Source organism: Phodopus roborovskii, unplaced genomic scaffold, assembly GCF_943737965.1.
Source record: "Phodopus roborovskii unplaced genomic scaffold, PHOROB, whole genome shotgun sequence".
Taxonomy (NCBI): domain Eukaryota; kingdom Metazoa; phylum Chordata; class Mammalia; order Rodentia; family Cricetidae; genus Phodopus; species Phodopus roborovskii.
In genome coordinates, this window is record NW_026126515.1 from 486,098 (window position 1) to 501,625 (window position 15,528).

Sequence of the window (15,528 nt, forward strand, 5' to 3'; positions counted from 1 at the left end):
TGAATCTGATTGAACTATCAAGTGTTAGTCTGGGAATATAGTTTAATCAGTAGAAAGTCTGCCTGTCATGCATAAAATCCTGAGTAGTTCAGTCCTAACTAAATGTCTGAAGTTCCAGCACTTATGAAATATGGCGGGAAGATCAGAAATACGAGGCCATCCTTGTCTAGATAGCAAATATATAACCAGTCTGGGCTGCAGGACTGACTCACCTTCTCTCTCTCTCTCTCTCTCTCTCTCTCTCTCTCTCTCTCTCTCTCTCTCTCTCTCTCTCGGCCTCTGCCACTTCTCTTCCTTCCCCACTTGGTTTATTTGAAAAGATCAAATGTTATCAGGTTCATCAAATTAACCTGATATAACATTGGCAGTATTTACTAATAAAATATGAATATATGAACATCTATTTACACTACTTGGCTTTCTTTTCATTCTGCCATTTAAGTATCTTATTTGTTTGGTTTTCCTCTCTTATCTTTTTTCCAAAAATTTCTTTCAGATTTAGTGTTTAGGTTATTTATATATAAATACTTCTTCCAAGCAATGACTAATATGGATAATGCTATTTATTATCATTATTATGTTGCCTTTGAATTCCATTATATGTGAGACTTTGTGGGGAGTCACCATAAATAAGGCAAGACAGTTTGTCATGAAGATGACTTTTAAAATAGTACCAGATTCTAAGCTGCTTTTCAACAGTTTATATAATCCTTGATGAGAGATGCTTATGATTGAAATGTATTGTGAAATTGTCATGAGTAAACTCTTGTTTTTTAAGTTTTCATATAATATTTTATTGATTCTTTGATTATTTCTTAAAATATAGTTTATTTTCAACCCAATTCCTCCCATAGTCACCTCACACCACACAACCTACAACCAACCAAATGTTCTTTTTTCTCTTTAATTTTCATCATTACATATATACATACATAATATTTATGTATATAAGAACACCATGCTGAGTACATTTAGTGTTGTTCACATGTATATATTTTAGGACTGAAATACTGGTACTAGATAATCAATTAAGGGGCTCATACTGTGGAAGGTTGATTCTACCTTTCTCAGCAATCATTAATTGCCTGTAGCTCATGATCTATAGGTGTAGCCTCGTGATATTTTCCCCATCCACAATGGCATGTCAGCTAGTATTGTCATTGAAACCCGTTATTCTGTATAAATAATATATACAATTTTCATTCTTTTAAGTTCATATACCTCTTAGGAAGTTGAAATGTACTCATAGTTTACCAGAATCAAGGGTTAAATGGACATGTGGAATGATGAAGGAACCTGAACACTATAGAATCCAGCCTGCTCAAGTTTTAAATGGTGATAACATGGATATTTTTTTCTCTGCCAGCTCCCTTGTTCTTAAAATATTAATTGTAGAAGGTAAAGATAGAAGGAAACCAAGTGTGAAATGAGAATTTCTACCATTATAAAACAAACTAGTTTTGTTTCTTCATAGTACATTCTTATTCTTCTAAATCCTTTTTTATATTCTTTTATACCTAACATCATTGATATCTTGTGAACAGGATTTGTTTAAGCCTTGGAGACAGCTGAGAAAAGTAAAACAGATATAGGACCAATGTAAAGTAGTAATGATTTCTGCCAGTCCTGTAAGAATGTAGTCAAACATATCTTCCATCACTGCCTTTGTCTTTGCCCTAATTTATCCATCTCTAAAATTGAAATGAACTGATTTGTAAGTTATAGATATGTTGTTCTCATAAAATTACTGAAAGTAGGAGGGATGCATGCAAAAATCAATTAATTATTCATATGTCAAGCAAGATTTTTAATCTTGTTAAAACATGGTCCAATCCCAAAATAATTGGATCATGATTTTCATCTTTGCAGACTTCCTACAAAAAAAAAGTGTCACATGTAGATAGAAATGTGGTGGTAAAGGGAATTCTTCTCCCAACCCAAGAAATTCTTAAAGTACTCTTAAACAAACTGACAAAAGAAAGATTAATAGGAAAAAAGAGCATATAATTTGCATATAATTGTATTAACATTCACAGGAACATACAAATATGGAAGATAGCTAATGTCTGAAACTAGATGTTCTTCTTGGGGTGGTGGAGAAGAAGACTACAGATAATTTTAGACAATAGTAAATACTTTAAGAAAGAGGAATGTTTTTTCTAGCACCTAAGTAACAAGTCTTGAACAAAATTTTATGGGCCATTCAGGAAAATAGCAACAGTTTATAAAGGTGAGGAGAAAAACTGCCCAATAATAATAACAACGGTTGTTTTATACAAAGTATCTGATGTCACTCTTCAGATGGTGTACTTAATATAAGTAGCTGGAGAACAATATTTCTTTTTTGAATTATCATTTATGAATCTTTTAAACTATAGTAACAATCTTTAGAGAAAGCAAAAAGTTATTTAGTGTAGTAAGAGTTATATGAAATTATTATATTGAATAAAATGTTAGATTTAAATTATACTTGAAAAGAATACACATGTAACTTGAAAAAGAGAAATCCTATGTATGCTGGTGTCAATTGCTTTGCATTTCAGGGGAAAGAAGAATGAAAAAGGTGAGGGAAGGAAAGTGGTATACAGAGGGAGAAGAAAGGATATATAATGGAAACATTAAAGGGATGAAACTAGCTGTAGCTTTTGTTCCTTTACTGCTTCAATCCTTGACTATGTCGCTTTTTCAAACTCGTATTTACACAGTTAAAAGTCAGAAGCAATAACTTCTGGAACAAGGGTAAATTTTAAAAGACCTTAATGGCATTCATAGACTGACACTTCATGAAATGCTGAATGGAATCCAGAGTCATATGAACTTTTTAAAGCCATAATTTTCAAAAACATTAATAATTTTCATTATTCTACCTCTAAGTCTCCCTCATGGCAAGAAACAAAGGATTGTTTCTTGTATTTTTCCATGCTATTCTGCATTTAATGTTGCTTACTGCCATAAAAAGCCAGCGTGGTATTTTTTTCCTCTCTTTGTCAACTTGCTACTAACAACAGTTAAGCCTAAGGGTTTAATCTCATGTTGCTGGAACTTTTAATAGTCTTATCACCAGTGCCTCTTTCTGTTACCAATCTTTGGTCTTTCTGACCAATTACAAGTCTTAATTGGCTTAGAAGATGTTGCAAACAGTTCTAGGCCAGAATGAGTTGAGTATAGTCTGGTGCCTCAGTTTCAGTAGTTGGTATACTATATGATAGCTGTCATCATCATTATCCCAGTTATGATCATCAAAGCAAAGCATATTTATTTATTTATTTATTTATTTATTTATTTACTAACTCTTTTGCCTCATTTAGTTTGTTCAGCTCTCAGAATAATCTCATGAGATGGGAATTCAAGATACTCCTTGATCCTTTTATGACACTAGCAGTTCCCTCTATCTTGTTAATTCTTCTCCTAGGTACTCATCTGACTGCCTCATTTCTGAAGTGATGAATATTCAAAAGTCATCTTTGTGCACTGTCTTATTAAATATTCTATTCATGTGAAGAGGCACCATGACCATGGCAACTTTTTTCTTTTTTTCTTTTTTCCTTTTTTTTTTTTTTTCTTTTTTCTTTTATTTAAATTTGAAATAAGCTTGTGTTACATGTCAATCCCAGTTCCCTCACCCTTCCATCCTCTTCTATCACCCCCACCAAACCCTGGCCCATCCTCTTTCTGCTCCCCAGGGAGGGTGAGGCCTTCCATGGGGAATCTTCAAAGTCTATCATGTCATTTGGGGCAGGGCATAGGCCTTCCCCCATGTGTCTAGGCAGAGGGAGTGTCCATCTATATGGAATGGGCTCCCAAAGTCCATTCCTATATTAGGGATAAATGCTGATCTACTAACAGAGGCCCCATAAACTGCCCAGTCCTCCTAACACCTACATTCAGAGTGTCTGGTGCAGTTCTTTGCTAGTTTCCCAGTTATCAGACTGGGGTGCATGAGCTCCCCCTTGTTCAGGTCAGCAGTTTCTGTGGGTTTCTCCAGCCTGGTCTTGAGCCCTTTGCTCATCACTCCTTCCTCTCTCTAACTGGATTCCAGGAGTTCAGCTAGTGTTTAGCTGTGGGTGTCTGCTTCTGCTTCCATCACCTACTGAAACTGAAAAGCTTCTGACAGTGGGCTGATTTCCAAAATATACAAAGACCTCAAGAAGCTAGTTACCAAAACACCAAATAACCCAATTAAAAAGTGGGGTATAGAGAATTCCCAATGAAGGAATATAAAATAGCTAAAAGACATATAAGAAAGTGCTCAGCATCTTAGCCATCAGGGAAATACAAATCAAAACAACTCTGAGATACCATTTCACTCCTGTCAGAATGTCTAAAATCAAAAACACCAAAGAAAGTTTATGCTGGAGAGGATGTGGAGAAAGGGGAACACTACTCCACTGCTGGTGGGAATTTAGCCATGTGATTTCATAGTATATTAGTTTATTTTATGAATGAATAAGTTATATAACAGAGTACTTAAAATGGAAACTATATCAACACTGAACAGAAATTGAGTATATTAAAATTCATATTTAAGGAAAACATGTATGACTTTCTTCCAGACCAGAAGTACCAGAAAATGTATAATGATCTTATTCTTAATAATTGAGGCTTTTACCATTAGTAATTCTTAATACTTCTTGCTCAAAACTTGCTTCAACTAAACTTACTTGATCTTTCAAGAGCTGTCAAAAATCACAAAAGAATCTACATTTTTTATTATACATCCAGAATAGCATCCAGACAGTAGATGACAACACAGTAATGCCTAATACTTGCCTAGTGTTCTCGCTGAAACAACTTTTCTAAGTGTTGATATCAGATTAGCATATTTTTGGACCTACAGTGTATATTACTAAGATGAAATTCACCACATCTAAAATAATCTAATCTTGCTCATCTTGAGAATAAGTTATAAATGTGAACTCTCAAAAGAACCAGCAATGTAAATAAAGTAAATGACAATTTTGCAAGATAATGAACAGAAGTGTACTGAAACAGCTCAGACTACATACAAACCTGTAATTAACAATACTGTAGAAAAAGGAATGCCCCTTTTTCTTGTGATCATTTAGTTTTTCCTTTTCTAACATAGGGTGTCTAAAATGAAGCTTCACCCAAAAGTGCAATATCTGGATTATGCCAAACATATGTATATTTCCCATAGGAAATGTTATTCTCATTTTCATTCTGACTCTACCTTAACTGAATCTTATTAAGATGTGGTTAATTATTCAAAGTGAATTTTCAAAGAACTTAAATAAAAAAGAAAATTGTAAAAAGAAATGGTGAGGATGGGAGAAATAGTCTTTTTCTTTCTTTTGTGGGAAGAGCTCATTAATTTGTTCTGCAATACCAAATGGTCAATCCTTGAAAATATACATACAAGTTACATTGTACAGACTGAGCAAGTTGTACTTGTGTATTTAGGATGTATGTGTATGTATGTACACACACACACACATATTTGCATTTAACAACAATTAATAAAAGAAGTGTCTTGAAGAAAAAGAGCAAGGAAGGGTATATGCAAGAATTTGGTGGAAGGGAAAGGATGGGTGGAATTATGTAATTATAATCTCAATAACAAAATGTCATTTAAAAATAAAAAATAAGTGTGTTGAGGTACTAGGGGGTGTAATTCAGTAGTAGATTGACTACTTAGCATGCACAGGTCCCAAATTTCAATCCCCAGCATCACAGACATATAACTAGTGTTATAGCGTTAAGTCTTTAAAGTTGTATTTTAAATTAAGATTTTAATGTATTTTTATAAATTATTCCATTTACAAACATTAGAAACAACTTCAATATTGCCAAAAGGTAAAAATGTATCCATTGAAAGTAACTATTAAAAGAACTGCATACACTAGTAGAAAGCAAAGATATACAGAAAGAGACAAATTCTTAAACTAAAATTCAGTAATAAATATAGATGTTTCCAAACCTTGAAAATATCAGATAAAAGTATGAAAGAGTAGAAAACCAGACAACAAAGACTACTGGCTGTCCTATCTAGTGCACCATCTGTGGTACTTCTCCATTGCTTTTCTCAACTATTACACAACACTAAGTTTTGGTGGACAAGAACTACAAAAGTTCCTAACTCACAGAAATGGGAATTGTGTCCACGTGAATTTTGCTTTCTTATTGATCTGTCTATAAATTTAGTTCTAACATCCCTGGTGGTACCACTTTACATATGCATCATTGTGCAGTTTCATGCATATGTATTTGTAATTCTCTTTTAAACTAGTTTGACAATCTTACTGGTTCTCATATTAATAGTTTAGATAAAATCTTAGATACATGTTCATTTTATATTTATGAGTCATGAGTTCACTCTCTTTTAAAAAAAATAACTTTAGTTTTCTCTTCTCTATACAGTAGAAGCAGTTTGGACAACAGTTGGTTTTCTCCATTTGATTTGTTTGATATAGCCGAGACACCCAAAGCTTGTGCATTCAGAAAAACTGAAAATGACATGAATAGGGTAATAAAATTTTTAATAATAACACTAAGGCATTATCATTTTCTTGATAAGTGTCCCGTGAGTATAAGTAAATCTTATTATTATTATTACTAATCATTTTATATATGACAAAACATAAACCAAGAGGGATTGTGACTTATATCATGTTAATTGTGTAATCAATAAGTCTGAATTCAAATACATTCAATTTGGCTCCATAGTACTCCTCTTTAAACTGCTTTTAGGCTTTTTTTTTTTTTTTTCAATCTTCTGTACACACTCCTATTTATTGTAGTTCTCATTGTTATCCTGTAGAAGGGTAAAGGGACAAGATCTCCCAAGCAAATTGGGAGCATGGGGGGAGGAGAGAGGGAGTTAGGGGAAAGAAGAGGGGAAAGGTGGGCATGAGGGAACAGGAAGATTCAGTCAGGGAAAGAATAGAGGAGAGCAAGAAAAGAGATACCATAGTAGAGGGAGCCATTATAGATTTAAAGAGAAATCTGGCACTAGGGAAATGTCCAGTGATCTACAAGAATGTCCCCAAATAACAATCAAAGCAATAGTGGAGAGGCTATCTTAAATGCCCTTCCCCGATAATGAGATCAATGACTTCCTTATATGCTAACCTAAAGCCTTCATCGAGTAACTGATGGAAGCAGAAGCAGACACCATAGCTAAACACTGAGCCAACTCCTGGAATCCAGTAGCAGAGAGGGAGGAGTGATGAGCAAATGGGTCAAGAGCAGGCCAGAGAAACCACAGAAACTGCTGACCTGAACAAGGGGGAGCTCATGAACTCCAGTCTGATAGCTGGGAAACCAGCAAAGAACTGACCCAGACTTCCTGAACATGGGTGTTGGTTAGGAAGACTGGAAAGTCTTTGGAGCCTCTGGTAATGGATCAGTATATATTCCTAGTATATGAATGGAGTTTGGGAGCCTATTCCACAAGGGATACTCCCTCAGCTTAGACACATGGGGGAGAGCCTAGACCCTGATCCAAATAATATGACAGACTTTGTAAACTCCCAATGGAAGGCCTCACCCTTCCTGGGGAGCAGAAAGGAGATGGGATAGGGGTTGGTTGGGGGGAACAAGGGAGGAGGGGAGGTTGTAGGAACTGGGATTGACATGTAAAACAAGATTGTTTCAAATTTAAATAAAAATATTATCCAAAAAGAAAAAATATCCAGGAACAAAGAGTTAGAACTACAAGATGGCTCAGTAGTTTAAAGCACTTTCTGACTTACGTTCACTCCTCATCACTGGAGAGAACCAGTACCCACGAGGCGCCCCTGACCTCCATAGGCATGCGCATGGGTGTGCGCACACACACACACACACACACACACACACACACACACACCATAAATAAGTAAAATATTTTAAGAATAACCAAGGCATTGGAAACTCAAGGAGATCTGATTAAAAATACAGTGATTGCCCTTGTTAAGTTGGAAAATGGATCAACTACTAGTGTATAGATTATTGAATTTTGAGGGTTGAGTTCTGTTACTACTTTTATCATGTGACCTCAAATCAATACTAATACCTTCTTCTAACCACTGGAGTAAAGGCAAGTTACTCTACAAAGTAATTATTTACCTGAATATTGAGATACAATGTCATGAATACTCAGAAATCTGTAGTCAAAAATTTTCAGTAGTGCCATAATAAATTATGTAATTAGGTAGTGCTTTTTATACTATGATCAACATTACAATTCTAAGAATAAAGCTTGGGATATAAGTCAATGGGTAAATACTTGGGGGGATAATGAAAACAGATCCCCAGAACCTAGGTAAAGTCAGACACAAGTCTCTAATTCCAGAATTCCTACAGCAACATAGAAGGCAGAGACAGGAAAATCTCCAGATGCTTGCAGGCCAGCTAGCCTGGCATATACAGCAGCAAACAAGAGAGCCTGCCTCAAACAGGATAGAAGTCAGAGGCCAGCACCTTAGGTTTTCCTCAAACATCCCTTAGCACACTACGGAACATGTACATGAATACATCAAGATTAAAATGAAATATGGTTCTTGGAACAACAGTTCAAAAATGTTGATAGCAAGGGAAGACCAGTCTGATATTTGCAATTGCTAGAAGTCATTGAGAATACTTGAACTTAGAATTAAAGCTGTGTATAGGAAAGACTTAAAAATATTCCCCATTAATGGAATATATGTTTCCTAAAGTCCTATACTTTTTCTTACTTGGTTTTTCTTCTTAAGGATGCTCTATATGTGCTATAATACTATTGTATTCTTTTTGATAACAGAAAAAGAACTTACCAGATTCTTTATAGACAAATTTATAAGCTTTGGCTTTCTGTAGTGATTATAAATCACTTTACTGTCTGTGAATCCTGAAGCAGGTCCAGCTTCATTTAGAAGTCAATATTGGGAAGAAAAACAAAACAAAAAACACACAAAAAAAAATCTTCATTCAAACCTGGGGCATAAGCAAGTTCAATGGAATTTAATATGATAAAAATTGGTATTAAGTTGGGAAATTTACAGATTGTCCCCTGAAAAGCATGCACAAATATTTTACATATAAAAATTATTCTGTGCCTACAGAAACTTACATTATACATTGCTGATAGATAGTATTCTTTTCATCTGTAATCAACAAATAACTCAAACTTCAAAGACTTTGTTAAGGATGATTGTGAGTTTGTACATGTGCACACACATGTTTGCATTTGTGTGTGTATATGAGAGAGGGAGAGAGAGAGAGAGAGAGAACAAGTTTGCCTGTGATCTATTTTAAGTGTGAGGAGTGTTAAATGAGTATACCATTTAACTCACCATTTAAATTAGTAGGAAAATGTGAAGCAGTTTTTAATTTTAAGATTTATTTTATAACTTTTTAAACTAACCATTTTCTTTTTTGTTTCTTGTTAGGAATGTAAAAGGGCAATTGGTTAATTCAATGCCTAATTGCATGTGTGCATTCCTGTGTGTGCGTGCGTGCGTGCGTGCGTGCGTGCGTGTGTGTGTGTGTGTGTGAATTTTGCTAAAGTATTCCTTTTATATAGTATCTGATAATGAGCAAAGAATGGGGACTGGAAAGTTGACTCAGAAGTTAAAAGCAGTTGGTGCTCTTCCAGAGGACCTGAATTTGGTTTGAGTCACAACTAACTATAACTCAACTGTAGTGCATCCAACACTTCTCCAACCTTTTGTGGGCACAGCACACATTACAATACATACCACAAACACACATAAACACATAAGTTTTTTTTAATCTTTAACGATAATGATAGTGGGAAATTATCTTAGAGCCAGAAAACTCCTACAAATAAAACAAGGCTTTCAAATCATCTACTGTAGTGTTTTGCCCTGCTTATGTCATAATCTCCCTTGATACTCTGTCAAAACATACAGATTTCATTGCAAAATTTTTTGTTCTTAAAATAGCAATGGAGAACAAATAAATGGAAATCTTAAAATATTTCTTTAAACAAGTGTGATATAATAATGCCTCTTTAAGTTCATTGAATAGAAAATTGTAGGAACAGGTTTAGTAACTGCCATAATTTGAAATTATGTTAAACATCATTGGTGTTTTAAGATGCCACACTATGAGGAAGTAAGAGTTCATATTTAATATTTTGTGGTTTGTTGCCTGAGTTTATAATGAAAGGAAACAATAGATAGAGGTTACTAAACAGAAAGATTTATAATTTTATTTCTTTATCCCATGGAATGGACCCCTGGCTTTTTAAGATGTTTTAGAGTTCTTTAAAAATCACATTGCTTTCACTTAAAACCTCTGGAATCATCTTAACTTTATAGATAAAGAAATCAAGACCCATAGAGAGGAGATATTGACTAAAGACATCCAACAGAGAACTAGATTAATTCTTGCACAAACTAACCTCAGACTTTCATTCAACCTTTCGTGAAGTTTTAATTTAAAAAAAAAATTACAATCTCTTGCTACTTGGATAATAGTATGAACTGTTGGAAAATTTTCATTCTCATGTGCTTTAGATTCTGACTACATAACCTATAAGCTGAAAATAATGTATCAGAACAGTAACAGATGTGTGCTTCTCTTTTCATGCTTACATACATTATTCTAAATGTTTTTTTTTATTTTTGTGTGTTAGGAAATTAAAAACTCCAAATTATAATTGTCATGCTCAATGTCAAAGAGCTGAGAAAGGAAACCACTAAATTTCAATAATTTTTTTTTGCGTCTCCCATGTCCTAAGCAAACCAAAAAGACTTTATGTTCTTCATTTTGCTATATGTATTATAGTTCCACAAATCTAATTAAACATAAATAACCACTAGTCTCAGTTTAGCCAGATTATTGTGTTCTGACTTATTGCAATAAAGTAATAAATGAATGCCACCACGAAAGAAAAAACACATTTTTGATTAATACTCCATGTTTATGTAAGCACTGAGAAGGCAGCAGGACTTGGGACTCTAATGATGTAAAGTTGTTGGTTTAATACTGTTTAAACCAAAACTTTCTTTTGTTTCTGGGTTAGCTAAAGAAGCACACAGTTGGAGTCACTACAAATAGGCCATGTCCTCTTTCTCTGAAAGGTTATTCTAAAGAGTAAATAGTCCTCAAAGAATTCAATACTTTCAGAGAGACATTACTCTTAAGTAAGCTTAATAATTAGGGTTTAAAAGGACTGTAACATGTAAGAACTATCATTTCTGCTCTTCTAGTGACTAGACCACTTGAGATAGTAGAACACTCTACTCTCCTAGAAAATAAGATATCTACATAATCTGACTGACATCACTAATATAGGGAACATTAATTGCACGGGGCATACTTGTCATTATTTGACTAACATCAATAGTAATGAGTTTTATAAATTCTTGAGCCCATTCCATGGAGTACCCATAATCTAGTTATTCTGGGTGCTTTATAAGCTAATGGTGCTTTTACCTACTACAAATATGACTGTGATTTTACTTATGCTAGCAAAAATAAAACTCTCGTCTGCTAAATTTGAAAAGAACAGTAATTACCACAAACTAAACATTCAGATTTTGCAAGGAATTACCTTATACAAAATACTGTATGTGACATTGTGGAAAATATTTAAAAGTCATGATCCTGTTCCTCCAAGAATATAGTTTATTTGATGATTCTTATCAGTAATTTAAATATGAAGAACTGTGTTAAATCCTATGATAAAGAATCAGGAGATGTTTTAGGAGTTTAGGAAAGCCTAAATCTAGATTATGATAATAACAGTACAAACATGTAAATTTATTAAAAAAAAAACATCAAACTATATTTTAAATTGCTGAATTTGGTAATTAGTGTTAGGTAAATTATATCTCAGCATTATTAGGAATCTAAAGGAAGAAAATATTTGTAATTAAAGAGCTTGGGAAATATTTTTCAGAGCTGATGTAGTCTAAACTGAATCTTAAAAGGATGAAGAGACTTTAGATCATAAGCTTGTCTGATGTCTAAAAGACCAAAATGCAAAGCATTTCCGAAAACTGGTCCAAACTATACCAGGCCTGATTATATAGCCCCGTGTTTCCATGTGGCCATATGACTGTGATACTTGGGGAAAGTCCTGACCAATCCCTAATGAAAAGAAATCTTAAAACAGTACATGTTTGTTAGAGATTTTATTTGTTTGGTCCTCAACAATCACCCCCTCCACTTTTGGGGGTCAAAATTAACAACTTGCTTCCATTCTGAGCTAGTGAGGAAAGTGTATTGAAAAAGAGTATACAGTCATAGAACATGTTACAATTGTCAGTGAATCCACTACCATAACAAGTATTGATAGTCATTCCCCTCTTTATAACTTCAAATTAGTAATACATTTGTTATTTCCTTTGTGCCTCACAAAAAAAAAAAAAATCTTTATATTTCCCACAAGAAAATTAAGATTGTGGGAGACTCCACCACCTAAAATGCTAAAGCCGTGCTGCAGGAAAAATCAAGCCTGTTCATAATAAAATGAAAGTATCTTTGAACAGTCACAGACCTGCTATTTCAATTGGGATGTCATCCATGATTTAAAAATTCATGTCACACCATAAGAACAAACCAACTGAAGTTAAGTAATGTTATTAATAATAGAAAAACAGAGGGATTTGTTTTTTTTTTTTTTCTGACGAGTTGATATGACCCTACTACTGACAAGAATAGCTCATATTTTAAGTAATATTTATTGAGAACAAAGTCCATAGGAAATTAAATTTTTGAATGAATAAACTTTTTTGCTTTTAAACAATATAAAAAATAAATTGTATCTTTCCAAACCAGATAATTTCTCAGATTATATAATTTAAAAATATGCACAATCTTAATTTTGAATTTAGAGCGTGTTTACTGTCCAGTTATTGGTCATCCTAAAATTTTAAATGATTTTCTTGATGTTCATCAAAGAAGAAATGACTTAATTTCTTCTTGCTTTTGACCCCATCTGACCAACTGCTCAGAATTTTTTCATGTGAACAATATTCTGTCGCGTTTCTAAGAGAAAGAAAGTGAATGAGCCTAGTGACCAGCAAAACAGAAGTAGTTTTGTGACATTGGATTAGTTTTCACCTACAATCAAATATTATCCTTATTTTAATATTTTGCATCCTAATATTGTTATGAACCTATCCTTAGCATGGGCTTGTGTTTCAGTCCTCCCTTCTGTGAAATGCAGAAGCAAAGAGATGTTGTTGTTTGTGTTTACTTATACTCCCACTGTACACATCTGGCTTCCATTGGAGAGCCCCTGACATCGCAGGGAACGGTGATCAAAATTCCACACTCTAGCTTCAAGCTGGGGGCTCGTAGCTACTGCAGCATTGAAAAGGAATCTTTTCCTGGCTTCTTTAAAATGAGCATGGTGATGGGATGGTTTAAGGGAAGAACACCTCTCAAATCACATGACCACTGCTGTGCTTCTGTGTGTCCTGCTTTCTTCATAACAGCTTGGCACTACGTTCTTTCCCTGTGTTGTTAGTGGACCTTTTTTTGTCTGGATGAGTGGGCTGGGGGCTGGGGACATAAATGAATGGTTATATATTATGCATGCATCTTTCACCATTAAAGTGATGTGCCTTCCCTTATCACAAATTATGATCATATTTAACTTCTGTGTCATGCGTGACTGAGCTGTTTCTCTTTTTTCTTTTTTGGTGTGAGTTTTGTATGTTATTAATATATTTTGACTTTTACACATTCAGTTGTTCATGTTACATTAAATGTAAGTTAAAATTTTTTACCAAAAGAGTTAGCTTTTCATTTGGAGCTGGAAGATTCTTCATTTCTATGTAGCATTTCATGTTATTATAACCTTTGGCTTTCAATTGTCCCTCTTATAATGAAGAGCTGACTTTAAACACTGTGCTATTCTTGTTATGACCTAAGTAATCACAAGGTAAGTAATTTATCTGTCTCTAAAGATTGTAGCTGCTTGTTAAAATTTCTCAGCTTTTTTAAGAGGCATTTTTACTTTTGCTCTTTACCATTTATTATGTGTTGTCCTTCTTTTGTTTCTGTTTCATATCTTAAGATTTATTAATTAGCAATGTGATCTTAAGCAAAAATTCTATTTCACATGTAGACACATGTCTAAATAAGTTATTTGATGTCTTGTATCTTTATTAGTAAATGAATGCATGTGTTTTCAGTAAGTCCTTTTTATTTTCATTTCCTCCTCTTATTTTAATAAAATACACTGTTCTTACATTAGTTTAGTTTTGATTCCTGTGGAAGGAAGAAACATTTGTCTATGCTATAAAATCAGTCAGCTGTTAACGGCAAAAAAATAACATGGTACAACAGAATGAAGTAATAGGGACTTTAAAAGTTAACTTCTTTTCTTCCCTTACAAGTTTAATGTAATCCCATAATCTTAGATTATTTAATTTTTTCACATGTTCCTTTCCCCAAGTTTAAACAAATAACAAAATAAAAACATGAAATAAAACTCGATACTCTTAACTTATCCTTTAAAACTAAATTCCATTATGTTATGCAAAAACCTTTATATTAAGATTTTTATAAAAGTAAATAAATACTATAAATATGGCATTATGTAACATAGAGTCATTCATACATTAACAGTAAAGCTTTAAAAATTATTTTCCTCGGGTTTTTTGTTTTGTTTTTTAGATATACACATTCAAAATCACTAGAGTCTTATAATCACTGGTTTAAAAAATAATTTCCCTCAAATCTGGTTCAACAGCCAATGTAACAAATGGGAAACATAAATGACACTACTTTTAGCAATTTGCACACCTTGATCAAGGGTCCTGTTTCAGAGAACTGAATTGTTTTCATTCTCCAAATGCCTCCCCTAGAGCTGTTTGAAATATGTGGCTCCATACTGAGGTATAAAAAAGCAATGTGGGTTTCTTAGTCTGTGTTATAAAGAACTGGGGTTGTTAATTTTTAAGCCATTTACAAAAGCAGGATGATTTTGTTTGCTTTCGTTTGGTTAGAAAATACCAGGGAGTTCTTTACAACCATTCCCATTATATACATTATCAAATGTATATAATAGACAGAGTGTAAATTTGTTAGAACATTTTATGAGATGATTTGAACTACTCATCTGAACTGCACTGTTCATTGTAAATTTCTTGTTTCTATCCATACACTAGCTCCACTCTAGATTGGAAGGGCTTAAAGATGAACTCTGGAGGAATAGAGGCTACGACTTAAGAGTAACTATTACTGACAAAGGAGCTACTTTCCACTCGCAAACATGCTTTGCGCGATGGGTTTGGCTCCTTCACATCTTGTTTCACATCTTGTTGAAGACTTTCTTGACTTCGTTTTACTTCTTTGAGCTGTTTTGTCTTTCAACGTTTTCTCTTTCTTTTCCTTATTTCTCCCAGATTTTCTTCTCATGCTTTTAGCGTTCACTTGTGTTCTTTGAGTCACTTTTACAAATGTAGTGTCTCTCTTTAATTAAGCTTGTCTATTAATTTGTCTGTTTGTGTGTGGTTTTTTCTCCGTTAAGACTGTAGTGGTAGAGTTACACTTGTTTTCATTTCATGGTATGCAAATTGCTTATTTATTTTGCAGAAGGTTCATTTGTTACACTTATCTTCCTGA

At 33.7% G+C, this 15,528-nt stretch overlaps 1 protein-coding gene across 12 annotated transcripts in view; it reads left to right on the forward strand.

Annotated features, from left to right (window-relative positions):
- Gphn (gephyrin) overlaps nt 1-15,528 on the forward strand; it is a 360,226-nt gene that overhangs the window by 244,488 nt on the left and 100,210 nt on the right. For 5 of the 12 annotated variants that reach the window (XM_051196174.1, XM_051196176.1, XM_051196175.1 and 2 more), the window contains one exon: nt 15,072-15,134. The exons of the other annotated variants lie outside the window; for them this stretch is intronic. In XM_051196174.1, coding sequence (XP_051052131.1) covers nt 15,072-15,134 — 63 coding nt within the window. The remainder of the gene's footprint in view (nt 1-15,071; nt 15,135-15,528) is intronic. 12 annotated transcript variants of the gene reach the window in all.